Genomic DNA, 20,245 nt, shown 5'->3' on the forward strand with positions numbered 1-20,245 from the left:
CTGATAAAGAATTTCTTTTTTTTTTTTTAAGATTTTATTTATTTATTTATTTATTTGACAGACAGAGATCACAAGTAGGCAGAGAGGCAGGCAGAGAGAGAGAGGAGGAAGCAGGCCCCCAGCTGAGCAGAGAGCCCAATGTGGGGCTCGATCCCAGGACCCTGAGATCATGACCCGAGCTGAAGGCAGAGGCTTTAACCCACTGAGCCACCCAGGCGCCCCCTGATAAAGAATTTCTTATAAGAAAATACAAAGAAAAATTGGATCCCATCGGTGACAAGCCACCTTTTTTTTGAAAATGACCAAAACTCGACGAAAGCAGGATGGTGTGGCACATTTTAAAAATGAAGGGGATCTCAGGTGGGGTTGTCTTTGAGAATTCCACAGCATCCCAGAGGACACCGGGAGGCCCCTGCCGTGGTGAGGGACCCAAGTGGAGAAAGTCATTGGCAGAGAGATGGAAGAGCAATGGCCAAGTTCATGATGTGTCACCGGTGACCTGGGTGTAGGCTCCGAGGTCCACAGAGGCACACTCATGCTCGCAGGGACACTCAAAGATGCTGGCTGCTGCTGGATCTCGGCCGTCCCACAGTCTCGGGGTCTACCATTTGGCGGGGCGGCTCATGCAAAGCGGTGGCAGAGTTTGTCCTACAGACATTACCAGCAGCAGGTTGGCCCGTGCTGTCTGCCCTGGCCGTCCCTCGCCAGGGATCACTGCGCCATCCGTTTCGAGTGGAATAAAGGGTTGTAAAGCAGCACTCCCCAAATTAAAGGAAATCCTTCCAAGATGAGAAGCAAGGAGGAAGCAGAAAATGAGAGCCGTAAGCATGTTCCTTGGCTGGAGGGAGGGGGGAAGATGTCTCTTTGACTGGATTGGGGGAATTCAGAGACACAGGACCATGCTTCACTTGGATCTAGGGTTCAAACATATACCACCTGCAGGATCCAGGAATCCCCAAGTCAAATAATCGACACCAGACTGCTCTGGAGGAAATAGGTCCTCAGTACAAAGAGGACATCTAGCGCATGCCCAGAACCCAGGACCGTGCTTTCTCTCTCTTGGCAGTATCTGTTCACCCACTTGGTTTGGTAGATGTACCAGACATTACCGAAACGAAAGGTCACGTACCCTTGGCCTGGTGCACCCATCAGGAAATTAACCTTTTGACAAATTTTAACCCACTAATGTGTCTCCTGAATCAGCTACATTGGAAATGTTCGTCTTGGTAGGTTGTGCACGTTCTGTATTTAATACACAATTTTGGAAGATGTCACAGTTATCCATAAACATGGGTTTTGGTTCAAGGTTATATTTGATAGCCAAGGGGAAAGGGACGGAGAGTCGGAGAGAACGTGTAGGAAAGATACCGTGATGCCACGTACTGGGTGAGCCGGGACAAACTCCTTAGTGTCTCTGAGGCAAGATTTTCCCATCCTAAAATGGGAGCAGTCCTGCTGACCTCCTGGGATCCTGATGGGGGGTGATGAAATAACGTGTGTGAATGTTATTTCTCCCAAAGGAAGCTGTGATGACAATTCTGATGATAAAGAGATGAAGGGGGATTATAAAATCAAATTCTAGAATTTTGTTTATGAGAAAAAAAGAAAAAAAAAAAAAAAACCTTTGCCACGAGATCTCTCTCTCCAGTTTCATTCCCAGCCCCTAAGATGTTGGACCCACATTACCACCCCCGATGTCTGTAAGATAAACCCAAGGCAAAAGAGCTTGTGAATAAGTTCACACAGAATCATTTCAGCCTCCTGGCCCTTGAATCGCTAAGCTCCCGCTTGGCTGAAAACTATTTCTGAGCTGTCACTAGAAGCCAGCTGACACGCAGAACTGACGGCCGGGTGGTCATCTGGCCCTTTCATGTCCGTGATAGCAGACCTCACATTTGATGTGATTTATTTCCCTCACGTGGAACCGCACTCACCAGTTCCCTTGTCCTCAGACAGACCAGGCTTCCCTCCACCCACCCACCCCCGCCCCATAAGAGCGAGGAGAGGTCAGGCTTGCAGATGAATTTCCAGGGTCCCAGGATGCTGGTGACGGCCTTACCACTGTGCACGACCAAATCAAAGAGACGGGAATCGAGCCGGGGGTGGGGGCGGGGAGCGGATAAAGGCTTCCTGGTTCCCTAAAGAATTCATCCCGGATTCTTAGAGTCTGTCCAGACAGGCTCCCCAAGGGGATTCTTTCCAATGTGAACGTCATTCCTGGAGGGCGGGGGACAGGCAGACAGAGACTCCCTTTCTCCTGCCCAGCCACCAGCCTCCCTCTTCCTCTGGCCGCTTCTGCCCGTGTGTTTAGCATGTGCATGTGTGTGTGTGTGTGTGCACGCACACGCGTGTGCCTTTGGCATGGATTTTGTTTGTTTTAGATGCGGTTCATATTTCCTTCAAGGTTTGTTTTCTGGACCCGCAGTCAGGCAGTAATTTCCTCCGTCGTTTCCTGCCTTATCACTCCGTGCACACATGACCCCCTGCCAGGAGGGAGAAAAATGCTGCTTTTTTTTTTTGCTTCTCAAGTTTGAGGTCCTTTGGTCTTTGCAAGCCAGGGGAATCTCATTACGGACAACATGACAGGCATGTGGGAGACTGTCAGGTCACCATTCCAGCGGTTTGATGAGATTTCTGTGAACTCCCAGAGGGGTTTGTTTGGAAATACCTGGAGAGCGCTGCCCAGGCCTGCCTCACTGGAAGAAAGCCCACTGTATGGACAAGACAAAATGACAAAGGGGAAGCTAGGAGGGTCCTTCCCAGTGACACAGGGACCCCTCACTCTACATAAAGATTCTCCACAGGGCTCTTTGGAAGAACGGACCCTACTCGGTATGTTGTAAGAATGGTTAGTTTCACAAAAAACTTAGTTTGTATATAATTTTCAAGACCAGTGTTACAGTATAAATAGAACTTTGCTGTCATACAGAAGCTGTCTGTTCTCAGCTCTTAATTTTCATTACAACAGGGGGAAGGAGGGCCAGGGGGAGTGGGAGAGAGACAATCTCAAGCAGACTCCTTACCCAGCGTGGAGCCCAAAGTGGGGCTTGATCTCATGACCCTGAGACCATGACCTGAGCCAAAATCAAGAGTCAGACACTTCGGGGGCACCTGGGTGGCTCAGTCATTTAGCATCTGCCTTCGGTTCAGGTCATGATCCCAGGGTCCTGGGATCAAGTCCAGCATCGGGCTCTCTGCTCAGCGGGAAGCCTGCTTCTCCCTCTCTTACTCCCCCTGCTTGTGTTCCCTCTCTTGCTGTGTCTCTGTCTGTCAAATAAATAAATTAAATCTTTAAAAAAATAAAAAATAAAATAAATTTTAAAAAAAATTAAAAAGAGTCAGACACTTCACCGACTGAGCCACCCAGGTGTCCCCAGCTCTTGATTTCTTCTTGAAAAGCTAAGACCATCTCCAGAGTGTCCAGTGGTAAAAGGGTCCTGTCAGGCATACGGTGGGAACTCAGGGAAGTGTGAGAAGTATGCGAGACAAGACATACCCCGGTTTATCTAGATTCCGCTTGATGGAAGTGAGGGTCCATGACTCGACGACGGGAGCATTCTTAATTCGGCTGAACTGCGCGCCTAAGATGGTCCGATGGTAAATTTTATGTTATGTGCCTTTTACCACAATTTAAAATTCCATTTAAAGAAAAGTAAGTGGGGAAGTGTTGAACCCCAGTTTAGAGCTGAGAATACACATTATTGAGTAACTGACCTCCGTTCAGAACACAGCGACGTTGGGATTCGAACCCAGGTTTCTCTTGTGCTGCAGGCCAGGCTGCTTTCCCTGGACCCGTGATTCCCATCCCTCTCGAGCACGTGGGCCCTTTTTAATGGCAAATGTCTTCGCAGACCTGCCCCGGGCAGCAGTCCCCTTTGAGAATCTTCTGGTTGAGAAGATATGTAATGACCCCAAGCGACCTTGACCCGGAATCGTGGGAGTCACCACAGCACCCTCATGGTCTTGAAATCCTGACACTTGACGTGTGAGTCCTGGAAGGCATCGGGTGGACCGACAGCAACTCGTGCTTATGCAGTTTCTTAGGCCCCCAGAGTCGCTCTGGATCTTTGCCCCCCAGAGACGGGGCACCCCGGAGTGGCACTGTGGGTCTCCGGAAGGGTCTGGCGACCTGAGTCTCTTTAGGTAGGCTGGACGCAAGGGAGTCTAAAAATACAGCCGACGTCAGGTGCTTCTCGGGAGAGTTAGCCTGAGCCTTTGGATCATGTTCTCTGAGGCCAGGGTGGGAGATCAGGCCAGTGGTAGTCTAAGAGGGACCACTCACTCTCCCGTCCAGTGCAGACCGCCATCACGTGCAGTAGCGTCCGTCCCCCCAGAACAGAGCTCTGGAAATGAGCAACTGGAGAGCCGAGAACCATGGTTTAAGACGCTTCTGTTTGCTCTCAGCTGGGGTAGCATTCTTCCTCTGCTTTTAGCCAGTCTTCAGAGATCCCCAGCTGTAGCTGCTGGGAAGGAGTTGGGCCTGGAGGGAAAAAAAGAAAAGAAAAAGAAGAAAGAACCTCTTTCCATGGATCCTCACTGTGAAGGGTTCCTACCGCTCAGTCGCGTTGCTCGCTTTCATTCATGCCACAACCATTTCTTTTTTTTTTTCTTTTTTTTTTTAAGATTTTTTTATTTATTTATTTGACAGAGATCACAAGTAGGCAGAGAGGCAGGCAGAGAGAGAGGAGGAAGCAGGCTCCCCGCTGAGCAGAGAGCCTGATGTGGGGCTCGATCCCAGGACCCTGAGACCATGACCTGAGCCGAAGGCTGAGGCTTAACCCTCTGAGCCACCCAGGCGTCCCATGCCACAACCATTTCATTCGTTCGTTCATTCCACATGGCTGGGAAGCTCAGCGTCTGTGCCAGGTGCTGTTCCAGGCACTGGGGAGTCACTGGAGAGCAGCCCCTGTGGAGCCTGCATGCTAGTAGGAGACAGACTATAAATGAGGCTTTTAAAAGCAAGACAGGTAGGAAGTCAGGTAGTCTTAAGGGCAATGGAGAAAAATCAAGGAAGGGAGGTGAGGCATGTGGTGGGGTGCATCTGTCCACCCTGGGATCCTGGGATCAAGTCCCTAATCGGGCTCCCTGCTCAGCGGGAAGTCTGCTTCTCCCTCCACCCGTGTCCCCCACCCCCGCTGCCACTTGTGCTGTCTCTGACAAATAAATAAAAACCTTTAATTAAAAAAAATAAAGATTTATTTTTATTAGAGAGAGAGCAGGGGGGAGGAGGGCAGAAGGAGAGAAAGAGAGAGTCCCAAGCAGACTCTGCACTCAGCACAGAGCCCCGTGTGGGGCTCGATCTCACAGGCCTGAGATCATGATCTGAGCTGAAACCAGGAGTCAGTCGCTTAACTGACTGAGCCACCCAGGCGCCCCACAAAGTAAGGTATTAATAACATACAGAGAATTGCTTTGAAAAGTGAGGAATCTGGGGCGCCTGGGTGGCTCGGTCCGCTGAGTGTCCAGCACTTGACGGCTCAGGTCCTCATCTCGAGGTTGTGAGATCGAGCCCCATGTCGGGCTCCATGCTTCACGCAGAGTCTGCTTAAGACTCTCTCGTCCCCTCTCCCTCTGCCCCTCCCCTCGCTCACTCACTCTCTCTAAAATAAATAAACAAATTCTTTTTTTTTTTAAATGAGACATCCAAGCCTCAAAGGCCATGTCTCCTGACTTGAAGGTGACCGAACCCATGTTGGATCCCTGCCTCCCTCTACATCCGAAGTCTATTTACAAAGCTACAGAACTATCTTCATACCTTAAAATTCACAAAAAGAGGGGCACCTGAGTGGCTCAGTCTTTTAAGCGTCTGACTCTTAATTTTAGCTCAGGTCACAATCTCAGGGTCATGAAATCAAGCCCCGTGTCGGACTCTGCTTAAAATTCTCTCCCTCTCCCTTTGCCTCTCCACTGCCCCACAGATGCACACATTCTCTTAAAAAAAAAAAAAAAAAAAAAAAAAAAAACCTCACAAGAAGAAGAGTTGATGGTAGCAACAGGAGTAACTCCAAATCCAAGCATGTTTCAGCCAACATTCATTGTCCCTGAAGCAGAAAGGCAGCGAGGACACTGTTCAACACTAAAGCAGGACCTGAGTGAGAGTTTTCTCTCTTTTTACCCAGAAGAATGAAATCTTCAGGTATTACAAGGTTTGGGAACAAACAGTTAAGTTTGACATTTGTTCCTTTCCAACACCTACTACAGCAGCCAGCGTCCTCTTTCTCCTGAACCCAGATTTCCCTCCTGGACCATCCTATTCCCAGGACCGGGCAGGTGGCCATGACCCGTGGTAGAGGAGTCTACCTTGGGTGGGTCTAAAGTCATTCCCGCCAGCTTCCCTCAGCTAACACCTGTGCGTTCCTGAAAGCCTGGCACGTGGCTTGTGTCCGGGTTTGCAGCCGCGCAGACATCAAACCTTTAAGACACGTGTCTGAGTGTGGCAGACCTTGGCCTGAGGACCCAGGGCCAGCCAGGCGTCGCTGATGGGTACATGTGTTTCTAACTCACTGCCCACCCTGACTTGATTTGGCTGTGTTCTGGACTGTTTTGTGAGGTTCAACTGCTGATGTCAATTCAAGGTCACCGGCAACTACCTTTTTTGGCTTTTCCTAACAGCCAGGATCCAACCCATCCAGAATGCTGCGTTACCACCGCTGGCCACAAGGGGTCCTCGCCCTCCAGAGAAGGCGAGACTCTGTAGGGCCTTGAGCAGGTGCCTTGAGCCGCCCCCAGAGAGAGCTGATGAGCTCAGTTGACTCACAGGGTCAACAACCGTTTGGCTCTCTGGGAACAGTGATGACCCACACGTGACCCGGGTGCTCTATGTTGTTAGTGCAAACAACAGAGAGCATGGCCCCAAGGACCCAGCCACTTCTGTCCAAGCAGTCTGGGCTCTGGGCTCAGCTTCATTCCCACTACCTGTGTGACCTTGGACTTCTCCCATCCCCCTCTGAGAATCAGTTTCCTCACCTGCCAAGAGACAGGGTTAGGATAAAATCCCATTCTCAACAGCCTTGCCAGCCGCAGAAGCACCAGAAATAGCCCTTCTCTCAAGGGTCCCTGAGTCTTCCTTGCTGTTCAGCACACACCGCCGGCTTCCTGAAGTTTCAAGTCCTTCTGCCAGGTTATCATCTCCCTGGAAGCAGAAGGAGTGAAATCAGAATTCTGTGCCAGGGCATCTCTCGAGATCAGAGACGGGGGAGCATTTAGAACATGTGATACGGTAGGGGTTCCTGGACACCTGTCAGCCTGGAGCCCTTTACTCAGACCAGCGTTGAGCTGGAATCCCAGACGGAGAACAGTTAGAAGAACTCTGGTGGGAAACGGGAGCCCAGAGAGAGGAAGCCACCAGGCCTGCATCCCTCAGCAAGAGAAGAGGGGCAGACAGGGCAGAGTGGTCCCTCTTGGGCACATCCCCCAGGAGTGACACTGAGCATGCCGCTTGCGGGACATGCAGACACTCAGAAGCATAAGAAAGGGCCACCTTTGGGGAGGCGGGGGCGCAGGGCAGAGGGAGGCCACACTCACTTCCGCTGTGCTTCCCCTGTGCTGGGTGGTTCCCACACTGTGACTTGATTCTCATGAAGACCCTCGAGGCCAGCATCATCACCCCCTTGTGGACTCAGAGAAGTTCAGTCCCCAACTCAGAAGTTATTTGGAGCCATGGCTTTACAAAGGCTTTGCAAAGACCATATACTGGCTTCCCTGAGGGCTCGTGGACTCAGAGAAGTTCAGTCCCCAAATCAGAAGTTATTTGGAGCCACGGCTTTACAAAGGCTTTGCAAAGACCATATACTGGCTTCCCTGAGGGACGGCACTTGACTTCCTCTTTGTTCATTGATTCAAATCTTTCCTGAGCTCCCGGCACAGGCCAGGCACTGTTCTGTGCCTGTAGAGCACAGCCGTAGAGCTGGGATGAAGACAGCCAGAGCACCACCCTCCCTGCGCCTGGACAGACAGAAACAAGCGGTCAGGACAAGAAGAAAACACAGCAGAGGAAAGGACAGAGAGTGATGGGGAGGGAGGAGGGACGTGTGTGTCCCCCTCCTCGGTCAGGAGCAGGGCTTCTCAAGGTGTGCTCACTCCCGTCTAACAATTCTTGCATTCCAGTCTGCCACGAGGGAAAAGAAATGTGGCTGCCCTCTTTCTGTCTTTTTTAAATATGTTTTTTTTTTAAGATTTTATTTATTTGTTTGACAGAGAGAGATCACAAGTAGATAGAGAGGCAGGCAGAGAGAGAGAGAGAGAGAGAGAAGCAGGCTCCCTGCTGAGCAGAAAGCCTGATGCGGGACTCAATCCCAGGACCCCGAGATCATGACCTGAGCCGAAGGCAGCGGCTTAACCCACTGAGCCACCCAGGTGCCCCCTCTTTCTGTCTTTACAGGACGAACCATCCATGGGCCAGCCCTGGTCTGCCGAATCGCACTTTGAGTAAACCTGCCTAAAATATATCTGAACCATTTGGTCTGTGCAGCTGATGAGTGTACCCCCTGCCCTGGAACCTGGGCGCCCCCCACCTTCCCTGCCCTCCCACCTTCCCGCCACACCGCCCGGGCCCCAGGGAGCTACTGGGCTGGGTGTCTCCCTCCCAGTGTGCACTTGTCCCTTCTAAAGATGCCCCCTCTGAGCCCATGGCTGGTTGTGAGCTTCACGGATGCTGAGAATCGATCCGGGTCCCCTCTCAGGCTGTGTCACTCCCGAGCCATGTGACCTTGACCATGTCTGTGATTTTCCTTAACTCTGAATTAGGGATGATGGCACTTTGCAGGAAGAGATCAGTCCCCTGGCCTGCGACTCAGTGTGTGGAAGCCCCCACTCCTGCGTGAACACGTGTGCGTGTGAGCACATGTGTGTGTGAGCACATGGGCGTGTGACAGCCATCTCCTCCCCCACTGCTGGAGCGTCCCTTCCAGGACCTGCTGTGGCCAGCGACACTGACCGCCTATTCTGGGTTCTTTTCCCAGATTGCCAAGGGATCATTGAGGATGTCGTCCTGCTGGGCGCACCTGTGGAAGGAGAAGCCAAGCACTGGGAGCCTTTCCGGAAGGTGGTGTCTGGGAGGATCGTTAACGGCTACAGCAGGTCTGTCCCAGCCTTGTGCCAGGGGTGATGGTGCTCACTGAGCACTTAGCAGGCAGATGTCCGAGGCCTGGCCCTGGTCTTGGAGGACCCCAGGGACCAGTGGGGCTCTGGCCTATTAGGGGCAACGTGTTCTGACTGGGGAGGCTTCTGTCCCCATAGGATGAAGGAAAAGGGGCTCCCTGGGTCAGGTCGGAGGCCAGCCTACTAGGTGACAGGAGAGGCCGGGATGGTCACTATGGCTGGGGAAGGGGATGTGGGTCGCAGGGGAAGTTCTGTGAACACCGGCTGCGGAGCTCCTGGGGTGCCTCCTGGCGGTGCGGGGAGGGCTGGGTGGGCGTGTCAGCAGAGCTCTCAGAGCACCCTTTCAGGCGGGGTGACAGAACAGTCAGCCAGCGATGGAGGAGCCAGGACCCACACCCGGCAATGCCCCTCGGCCAGATGTGGGGAGCCTGTGAGGTTAGAAGGGAGGCACCCTTTGTTTGGACTCGGAGAAGGGGGACTCGGGAGCTTTGGCCAAGGCCATGCCTCAGACTTTGGGGAAGGAAAGAGGGAGCCCGCCAATGAGACCACAAGAGGGCAGCCTGGGAAGGGACTCGGCCCCTCAGCTTGCACAGGAGGCCACAGTGGGGTGACCGTGTTGAGAGCAGTGATTTAGAATCGCACAGCCCTGGGTCTGAATTCTGAAACACAGTCAGCCTTCCGGATTTTAGATAAGGGACCCACATTTTATGGTCGCGACACAAAGCACAGGGTATGGACGAGAAGGTGACATTCTAAGCCCAGATCCAAAGAACAGGTTTGGAGTTTAGAAAACGGGAGGGTTGGCTGACTCGCTGTGGGCACCAAGAACACAACTTAAAATATGACAATTTAGAAAACGAGGAGGTAGGACTCGGGGAAGCAGCAGATCCCCTGGGTCACCAACATGATGCTTTCCCCAAATGGCTGGACGCACGGCACGACAGCTCCAAGAAGCCGGAGCTGGAGTGAGGGCCAGTGGGTCCCCAGCTTCTGCTGAAACCAAGGAGCAGGGGAGAGCCCTGGAAAGGCAAAGTAGAGAGAAAGAGCAAAGTGCTGGTCTCCCAAGTCTAGAGAATATGTTTGGGGTTTGCAGAGAGGAAAAGGCTCCAAGCTGAGGTTGGGTGTGACACAGGGTCATCCAGCATTCTGTGCCCAGTACCATAGCTGGGCACACGAATGCGAAGATGGGCACAATGAGTGAGGCTCAAGTCTAGTGGAAAGAACACATACGGAAATAGACATTTATTAAAAAGTCAAAACTAAAAACGCAACTAGGCCCCAGTGTGAGGGGAGGGACATGAGGAGTATTAGGCTATTATGACCTGCCCTGTCTTTGTGATTATATTCTCCCTTAACCTCCCCTAAACCTTGTGGTCTTAGTACTTTAGTCCCCATTTACAAATGAGAAAACTGAGGCCAGTTAAATTTAATTTTTACCTAAGCCAAGCCACCCTAAGTAGGAACCAAAATTAAATGGAACAGTTTTGGAAAGTCTTTATCATTTGATGATTTAGCCCACAGCAATAGCTGTACCGTTCAGAGCTAAAGAAAAAGATGATTTTTAGCCACAAACAGAGGACATTAGCCAGGACACAGGAGTTCTGACCATCAGTTTGGCTCTCTCACTTATACTCTAAGCTGAGTTCTTAATTAGGATATGGTAGGAAGAACAAAGAAACAAAGATAGAGCCATAATATATAAAGAGCCCATGAAAATCAATAAAAAAATCTAATAAGGAAACGTTCAAAGGATATCTACACATAAACTCTCGGAATAAATACAGTCAATTAGCTTTTTTAAAGATTTGTTTGTTTTTTTTAGAGGATGGGGAAGACAGGGAGAGGGAGACTCCCCGCTGAGCTTGAAGGCCAGTGCAGGCTCAATCTTACAGCCCCGAGATCATGACCTGAGCCAAAATCAAGTCAGACGCTTAACCAACTGAGCCACCCAGGTGCCCCACAGTCAATAAATTCTTTAAAGGATGCCCAACCTCATCATGAGTGAAATAAATGCAGATTAAAATCAGTAAGATAATATTTATCGTCCATCAGATTATCAAACATCTGAAACGGGAATAACACTCAGTGTTGGTGAAGATGTGGAGAATTGGGCACGGCATACACTGTTGGTGACAGCTGAATTTAGTGACTACTTTTGGAGAATAAGTGGACATATCCACCGAAATTGTTAGTGCGCCAGTTTCCTGTTGCCACGCGTTCTGATTTCTACGACCCTGCTGGACTAGATACACACGTGCTCAAAGGGAATCACTGCAGCTTTGATGTGAAACAGTCCTCAGTTGGGGCGCCTGGGGGGCTCGTTGGCGAAGCCTCCGACTCTTGATTTCAGCTCAGGTCATGATCTCAGGGTCGTGAGGTCGAGCCTCTGGTCAGGCTCCACACTCAGTGGGGGGTCTGCTTGAGATTCTCTTTCTCCCTCTCCCTCTGCCCCTCCCCATCCCCCCAGCTCTCCCTCATGCTCTTACTCTCTCTCCAAAAAAAAAAAAAAAAAAAGTCCTCAGTTAAAATCTTGGCTCTGCCTGTCACTTACTAAATAATAGTTCCTCTTGCACAGGGCTTCTGGGGAGATTAAATGATTAAATGATCTTATTTAGGAAAAGGGCAGACACTTAGTAGATGCCCATTAAACTCCAGCAGTTTTAATAACTGGGCCCGTTTGCATAGTGCATGATTTTCTGGTGCTTTTCATATAAACAGCAAAGGGAAAGAATTAAAATTGCATGGGTGCAATATGAAAGCAGCAAAAACTTATTAAACCCATCTGTTCTGCTGAAAACCTGAGGCTAATAAGCTTGGTTTTCAATGATTTTGTGAGATCCTGAGCCATTGAGAGAGAGAGAGAGAGAGGAGGATGGGAGAAGCAGGGAGAGTAGGGGGAAGGAACACAGACCAACAATAACTCTAGTTTCTTGGTCAAACTAAGCACCAAGCAGGATTTCATTGTCTGGGCCCCCAAAGGTGTTTTACTTGCTTCAAAACTCCTTAAACATGGGGGCTGGCGGATGGGGGAGCTTCAGGCCAAAACTCCCCCAAATGACACATTTATAAGTGTATAACATACATTAATAAAGCTCTGTGCAAATCCATCTCCTTACTTGGGTTTCCATGAAGCCCCTGGAAGCTAGCCGGGGCAAGTGGTACTGCTCTCTGTCATACTCAGAGAGGGTCAGGGGCCTTGCCAGGGTCACACAGCACAGCCAGGATGGGAACAGAGGCAGGCCCATCTCCCTCCATGGAGAGAGCGTGTCATTGGGAGCCTGCTGGGACACTCCTTCGATCCGCTGCTCCAAGTACCCTGTGGGGAAGGGATGACTCCTGCTTGCACGTGCCCTCCAGGCCTGTGAGTAACCAAGGCAGCCCTTCCACAAGCCCCGTGGTGGCAAATCAAGAGCTCCCTTGTGGCGGGTGCGTCCCTAAAGCTTGAAGGCTCTGGGAGCCTGGCTTGCTGGGTCCCCACCAGGGAGCGCTGTTTCAGCTCAGGGTACTGGACACCGGACGAAGGCAGAGCCCTGCCTTCAGGAAGTTCTCTGCCTAGAGAAGGAAAAAGACTCAAGAACGGACACACAGGGCGCCTGGGTGGCTCAGTGGTTTAAGCAACTGCCTTCTGCTCAGGTCATGATCCCGGAGTCCTGGGATTGAGTCCTGCATCGGGCTCCCGGCTCTGCGGGGAGTCTGCTTCTCCCTCTGACCTCTCCCCTCTCATGCTCTCTCTCACAAATAAATAAAATCTTAAAAAAAAAAAAAAAAAGAATGGACACACAGAAGACATTGGACTCATGTCCCCAAAGGAGCATATACTCCAGGCACATGAGGGGCAAAGGATTAATAGTATCAGGTTGAGGGGCTCAGGGACACTCCGTGGGGGAGGTGGTGTCCAAGCTGAATTTTGAAAGGATGGATAAGAGCCCATCAGACACGGGAAGACCAGGCCAAGCAAGGGGTTCTGAGAGCGGGAGGCATAATCAGACCAGATGCTTCTTGAATATTCACGTGCGTGAGCACCGTGTCCATGGTGTGCCACCTGCCTACCCCGGCTGGCAAGATGCAGTGAGACTGAGGCCCAGAGGGGCCAAGCAACTCGCCCAAGCTCACACAGCTAGTAACTGACAAGGCAGGACTTGAGCCTGGCTCTGTGTCATCCCGTGCGTGGGATCATGGCCCCCCTCGGGCGAGACAGACAGATGCCAGATGGAGAGGGGTCTCGAGTGCCAGGGAAGACCCTGTGGTTTTTGCTCAGCACAGTTTAGAGGATACGGAACCTTCTAACATATGTTCCTGTTCTGTCCCTAAATGTACACAGGAAGTGCAATTAACTTTTTTTTTTTTTTAGCAGAAACATTGCAGGCCAGAAGCAATTAACATTTTAAGTAGAGTGTTGTCATGATGAAGACAGAAACCATGTGGAAGGGATGAGGCTGACTTGGCTCCGTTTCTAACTGTCTGTATCAGAAATGTGTACGGACCACCCTCATACCCAGTGTGTGACGCACAGAGGTCACGGTCAGTGCAGTAAAACAACACGAGTGAATCCTTCCTCTCCCCTCAGACATCCGTGCTTAGAGACGGTGCTTCTTGGGCCCTCAGTGTTAAGATAATCCCTGGGACTTGCAAGCATTGCTCTCTGGAGAGAGTAAAGGAATTTTCTAGAAGAGAACGCCTCCAGGCAATGGGGAAGCACGGTCTGCTTCTAAGAGAGAAGGGCTGTGGTCAGATGGGTGTTTTGGGAAAGCAATGGTGGCATGTGAGAGGTGAGGCCAGGAGCGGGGAGAGCGGGCAGGATGCTGTTGCACTGGTCTGTGGAGGCTGGATGGTTTGATCTCAGGGCTGGAGCCAAAGGGACCGGTATGCCGGAGATAATCACCACCGGGGTGGGCTGGCCATTGGGGAAAGGGGGCCTGACATCGCCCCACCGGTGTCTGCTCGGGGGACTGGGCAGGTGACAGTGGAGGGGGAGTCAGGGCTGGCCAGCTCAGTGTGGGGGACAGGAGGGCTGGCCAACTTAGTGTGCGGGACAGGAGGGCTGACCAGCTCAGTGGGGGACACAGGAGGGTCTCCAGAGGCCCCTCAACTCTGCGCCCCAGTCTTTCCGGGGGTTTCTGGGGTGTAAGCACAGGAACACCCTCTTGGTCAGAGACCACCTGCAGGGGGGCCTGGAGAGCGACCCCACACCCCGGCCCCCAGAGAGCAGTCACAGAGACAGGCCGGGGGCTCCGACTCCGAGCCCCTTCTTGGCTCACGTTCTTCCACACGCGTGCGCTGAAGTCATGGTCTCACGTGGCCACGCAAACCAGGGTTGGAATCGGTCTGTTAAAGACAACCAGATGTGCGAAGTGGGATAGCCCCGGCTGCAGAGGGGAGACGAGGTGTGTCCCCTTGCACAGACCTGCTGGGCAGTGAGGCCAAGTGCACGGCTCTCAGCTGGGTTGGGTGCAGCCGGACAACGTCAAGTGTTCGAGGGGGGAAGGCTGTCTCATGGGCCCCTCCGACCGTGTCCTCTGTGGATAGCGCTCAGGGTACCTGAAGAATCAGGGAGCATAGGATCCAGGGTTATTTTCTCTCCATGCTGTAGGGGTGTGGCTGACTGGGGAGGAGGGTGCCGGGAACGGGCTTCACCACACCTGTGTACTTGGAAGGATGTTCCCAGGCCAGCACCTGCCCTGGGCGGCCAGCCTCTCTACCTCCAAGTTGTCGGGGTGAGACCTGACTCCAAGGGCGAGCTGAGCACCCCAGCTCACAGACAGGAACCCAAAGCCCCAGGTTCTGTTCCCCAGAGCACGGCAGCTCCCAGCCCCGACGGTCCGCTCACCCCCGGAGGACCTTTGCTGCCTTGCTCTTCCCACGGAGCCCTAGAGCAGTCACCCCCCACCCCGGGAACTGGAAAGCCCTCCAAAGCCACACGCTGACTCGTGAGGACGTCATCCAGGGTCCGCATGCCTGCATCCACCAGGCGCTCTCCGTTGCGCACCAGGCACTGTTCTCAGCTCTGGGGGCCCAACAGGGACAAAACGGACAGCCTTCTGGGGCTGCTGTGGCCCAGGCAGCACCCCCAAAGAGGCAGCCGCTTTCCACTGTCCTGCTCCATGGAGCAGCCAGGGCCCTGGCTACCCACAGGTGCACGGGGCCAACGGGGCTTCCCAGGGCCAGGTAGGGCTCCCAGGGCTGACACTGCTCCCATGTCTGCCCGCAGAGGGGACTGGCTACTGAGCTTCGTGTACCGCACGTCCTCTGTGCAGCTCCGCGTGGCCGGCCTGCAGCCCGTGCAGCTGCGGGACAGGAGGGTGGAGAACGTGGACCTGTCATCTGTCGTGAGTACCGCCTGTCCCGCCTCGGGCTCTGCATTTGCCAGTGGGCCTGCTTCGTGACTCCAGCCCAGCCACCCCTGGCCCCAGGGACACTGGCCCGTTTCATCCCGGAGGAGGGAGTTTTTAAGAATTTGCTGGGGGTGGGGATAAGGGCAGGGGGGAGGAGGTAACTCCTGTCTACGTCTCTTTGCCAGCGCTTCGCCACCACATCCTTCACACACATTGTCTCTCCAATCCGCACCCAGCCCCTGGGGCAGCCGTCATTGTGCCCATTTCACAGACTAGGAAACTGAGGTTTAAGAAAGTTCCTGTCACACACGTGGCCATCAGCAGCCCAAATGTGCACCTCCAGAGCCGCTGCTCTGGGCCCTACATTAGTGCCCTCCCCACCCCGTTACTCACGAGGACGGTCCAGTCCCCCCAGAAGTCCCAAGAACCCCCAGAGGACGAAAGTAGAGGGACTGGGGCCAGACCATAGGAGCCCCTGATGGCCAGGCTATGACACTGTGGAATGCAGAGCAGGGCAGGTGTTCCAGGAACCCCCATCTTGGAGTCATTCGGGGTTTAACTGAAATGCAGGATGCCCCCTCTTCCCAGGGACACTGGCAAAACAATAATAATGTAAATAAATAAATGAATAAAATGCAGACCCCAGGGACCCACGCACAGGCCTTTAGATTGGTCTCTGGGAGCCTGCCACCTGCCATTGAACTGGCCCCCACTATCCCCCAACAGTCCTAGACATTGAAGGCTCGGCTTAGGTCGGGGGGTACAGAGGGTTCAAAAGAATTCTTGCTGGGGAAGGGGTGGGACGCACTGAACTTGAGGTCCTAGGCCATCTCTCAGGCTCAGCGGACCCTCGTCGTCCTGCACTCGCCTGTCACAGGTTGCTGAGAGCTTCATGTGGGACAGTCTCCATGTCCAGCTCTGCCCTGAGCCTTTGCAGGCACCAGCATCCCCATTGTACAGATGAGGACACTGAGGCTCAGAGACGCGAAGGGACTTGCCCAGGGTCACACGGTGGGCACACGGCCAAGCAGGACTCAAACCCAGGCCTGAGGCCAGTGGGCATCGCTCCTGCTCGGGGAGCTACGGCCGGCAGTGGGAGAGCGGTGAGCCACCCGGAGGCTGAGGGCGCTCAGCTGTAGTCGCGTCCCCCGGCAGACTTGGGCCAGTGCAAATGCTTCAATGCGAGCGGCCCATGACAGCAAGAATGGTGGGTTTAGTTACCACATTGTCGGCTGCCAGCCAGCGCTCAAGTGCCAAGCCCTTCCCAGCGATTCCCCATTCCCCCAGGTTCCACACAAGGCACCCCCTGCCTGAGAGCAGACAGACCAGACCCCTCTATGGGCATCTGAAACCCCTCAAGAGAGGGGCACTCTGGAGGACTCGGGCTTCACCCCCCCCATCCCCCAGGCTCCTAAGCAGCCTATGCCAGTGACCCCCACCCCTGGCCCAAGCCCCACACCTTGATGGTGGGTGGAGCCAGGCACCTGGACCCCGCCCCCAGCGGAGCGGGCCACCAGGCCCAGGGCTGTGCTGTCCACCTCCCTGCAGGGTGAGGTAAGATGAGTGACCAGACTGCGACCCCACAGGACCAGAGCAAGGCCTCTCAACCTGTGTCCCAAGGTCGCTGTCCTGTTGAACCAAAAGTGAAAAGGATCAGAAGAAACGCTCATAGATGAAATTCCCGTTAAACACCACAGAGCCCTGGACAAGACCCACATTCTGCCCTGGGAAGCGCCTGAGTGGGATGTGGTGGCAAGAGCACAGGCTTGGGCCCTGGAGAGGCCAGGCCCTGATGCTGGCGTGCTGGCTGTGTGACCTCAGGCCGCTGACTTAACCTCTCTGTGCCTCAGCTCTCTCATCTATGAAACGGAGGGAATCACCTTCCAGAGCAGCGCATATAAGATGCATGGTCCCTAAGAGGCCTTCATTTCAACACTGGTTCCCTCCTCTCCTGCCCCTGCCAACTCCTTTTGCCCCTGAGACCCGTCAGACTGTGTTGAGGCGGCTGCCCGGCTCTTACCTGATCATAGCCCTTTATCACTCATCAGGAGCGCACAGCACAAAAAGCTGTGCCTTTCTCTTCCGGGTAATTGGAGGTAATTAGCATTGCCTTTGTGCTGCCCTCCTGTTTTTCTTTTTTCTTTTTTTTTTTTTTAAAGATTTTATTTATTTATTTGACAGAGAGAGATCACAAGTAAACAGAGAGGCAGGCAGAGAGAGAGAGAGAGAGAGAGGGAAGCAGTCTCCCCGCTGAGCAGAGAGCCCGATGCGGGACTCGATCCCAGGACCCTGAGATCATGACCTGAGCCGAAGGCAGCAGCTTAACCCACTGAGCCACCCAGGCGCCCCTGCCCTCCTGTTTTTCTTGAGAATTCTTGCTGCAGGAGGGGCCCCTGGCAAGAGAGTTGCCCTTAGTTACTGCTGTGGGGTGCACGCCAGCTGCCCGGAGCTCAGAGCCGAGGCCCACACAGTCGCCTTCTCCCTGCTGGACCGACACAGGCCGAGCCTTCGTGAACCAGCCCCACATCAGCCATCGACCCAGACGTGGTTGGACGTGGTCGCAGACGTGATCTGCAGTGGCTCCTGGCCTCGGACAAGCCTGAGCCGGCAGGGAGTGAGGGGCTGGCCCTGTTGTGGCCAGGTGGAGGGGCATCTCTTGAGGGGGCAAATGGAGCAGATGAAGGCTGGGCCACCCACCTGCCTTTCGGCCGGCGTCTCCCGTGCGGAGACGGGTGCAGCAGGTGGGGGAAGCCGCCACCCTCGGGGCCAACTCTTGAGGTTTCTGGAGGGCTGGAGAGCCAGCACGGGGGTCTCCAGACTCCTCATATCCCAAAGGAAATGCCATCTGACTTCTAGAACTTAGCCCAAGGCGGGGCAGGGACTGATGATAACAAAGCCAGCACGTGCCAGGCCCTGCTCCCGGCATTAGAGATCTCGTGTCGTCAGCCCACACGGCATCCGGTGAGGAAAGGACAGTGGCCCTGTACAGGTGTGCAAGCCGAGGCAGCCTGTGAGGCCTGGAGCCCGGGGAGCCTACCAGAGCCTGGGCTCGTTGCCACAGTGCCCACGTGTCCTGTCAGTGACCTCCAGCTCCGGGTCACGGAGTCTGCCCCGTCTGTCAGCTCCCTGACTCCTCACCCCCGCCCATGCGGTGAAGGTGCCTTCACTGGCCCCGTTTTACAGATGGGGACACAGAGGCCCAGGAGGGAAAGGACCCTGAAGGGGCCTGATAGGCTTGGAAGGCTTTGGTGGCAGGCGGAGGCAGGGACAGCAGCCCCAGGCAAGCCCCGGGCAAGCAGCCCGCAGGCAAGCCCCGCGGCGCCTTGCAAGGCAGCCAACAGGCAGCAATGCTCGGGGCCAGTCGTGGGCACTAAAGGAGTTGGAAGTGGTCCCTGCGCTCCCTCGTTTGCATGAGCAGATGAAGACGATGGGGTACGGCGAATGCTGTCACCAGGGAGCCTCAGGGACAGTCCCTAGCCAGCGTGGGAAGGTCAGGGGGGCCTCTCAGCACCAGTGACACCCAGTGTGAATCCGGATGGGTGGCCCATTTCCATCCAGACAGCCAGGGAGATGGTCCTACATCAGCCACAGCAGACCTTCCCGCCACCGAGAAGAGATTCTGTTCCCACTCATGAGTTGACCTCACCTGGGCTCTCCCATCCCTTTGGCTAACTGTAAAACTGGAACTCTGCCAACGAGTGGTTCCCCTGCGTCTTCACAGAGTGGCAGGTCAGAGCCTAGGGTTGGCTGAGACCTGGGCCAAAGTGGAGCCAAGGAAGTCCAGAGCCGTGCATCCTAGAAGAGCTGCCTGGTGGGATTTGCACTTGGAATCAGGTTCACAGCCAGTGCCCGTGAATATCTCCCTTCTGTTCTGTCTGCCTCCACCCAGCCCAGCACCAGCCCCTCAACAGTTCTTGTCTGTCCCTATGGGTCTAGGTTTCTGCTGGCAGGAATTGAGATGTGATGGCTAGAGCTTCCGCAGCCATTTTGTGTTCCCAAATGGATCAGCCCTGCTGAGGCCCTGCCCTTTGTCCCCCATCGCCCTTTCCAAGGACGCTGAGGCAAGGGATCTCATGTTTGTGCAGCACTGGCAATGTGCCAGGTGCTATACTTCATGGTTTGTATGTATTATTTCTTCCCACCCACCCCATGAGGTCGGTATGACTAATTCTAATTGGGCAACTTCCCCATGAAAGTGTTTTGGGCTATATATGGAACATAATAGTTAGAAGTCGCATACGCTGATTCCTACAAAGTGCTGGGCCCTTGAACTCTTGTAGCAGACTTTCAAGGTAGGTGTCCTGATCCTCATTTTACAGATGGAGAAGCTGGAATTCAGGACATTGTAAGGACTCACCCAGTTACTAGTAAGAGAAAGCTGAGGCTGGAGCCCGTTTCTCTGATGCCAAGCTTAAGTTCTTTCTAGTGCCTTGCAGCCAGTAATGTCCACCCTCTGTGGGAAGACACTGCCCCCCTTGACCTCCACCCTGAACCCAGGGATCTAAAAAGTCCCTCATATGCGTGTGTACGTGTCTGCGTTCACTGAACACTGTTTAAAAGCGTTTGTGAAGAATGAGGGGCGCCTGGGTATCACTGTCGGTCGAGTGTCTGACTCTTGGTTTCGGCTCAGGTCAAGATCTCAGGGTCGTGAGATTGAGCCCCGTATCAGGCTTTGCACTCGGCATGGAGTCTGCTTGGGATTCTGTCTCTCCCTCTTCCTCCTCTGCCTCTCCTGCTTGTGTTGTCCCTTTCTCTCTCTCTCAAATAAATAAATAATATCTTTTAAAAAGGCGGGGGGGAAGGAAGGAGAAGTC

The 20,245-nt window shown here is 53.6% G+C and overlaps 1 protein-coding gene across 4 annotated transcripts in view; it reads left to right on the forward strand.

Annotated features, from left to right (window-relative positions):
- The window catches only part of TMCO4 (transmembrane and coiled-coil domains 4), an 88,066-nt gene that overhangs the window by 65,308 nt on the left and 2,513 nt on the right, over positions 1-20,245 (forward strand). For all 4 annotated transcript variants that reach the window (XM_046006617.1, XM_046006601.1, XM_046006608.1 and 1 more), the window contains 2 exons: positions 8,961-9,078; positions 15,308-15,425. In XM_046006617.1, coding sequence (XP_045862573.1) covers positions 8,961-9,078; positions 15,308-15,425 — 236 coding nt within the window. The remainder of the gene's footprint in view (positions 1-8,960; positions 9,079-15,307; positions 15,426-20,245) is intronic.

This window comes from Meles meles, chromosome 1 (assembly GCF_922984935.1).
Source record: "Meles meles chromosome 1, mMelMel3.1 paternal haplotype, whole genome shotgun sequence".
Taxonomy (NCBI): domain Eukaryota; kingdom Metazoa; phylum Chordata; class Mammalia; order Carnivora; family Mustelidae; genus Meles; species Meles meles.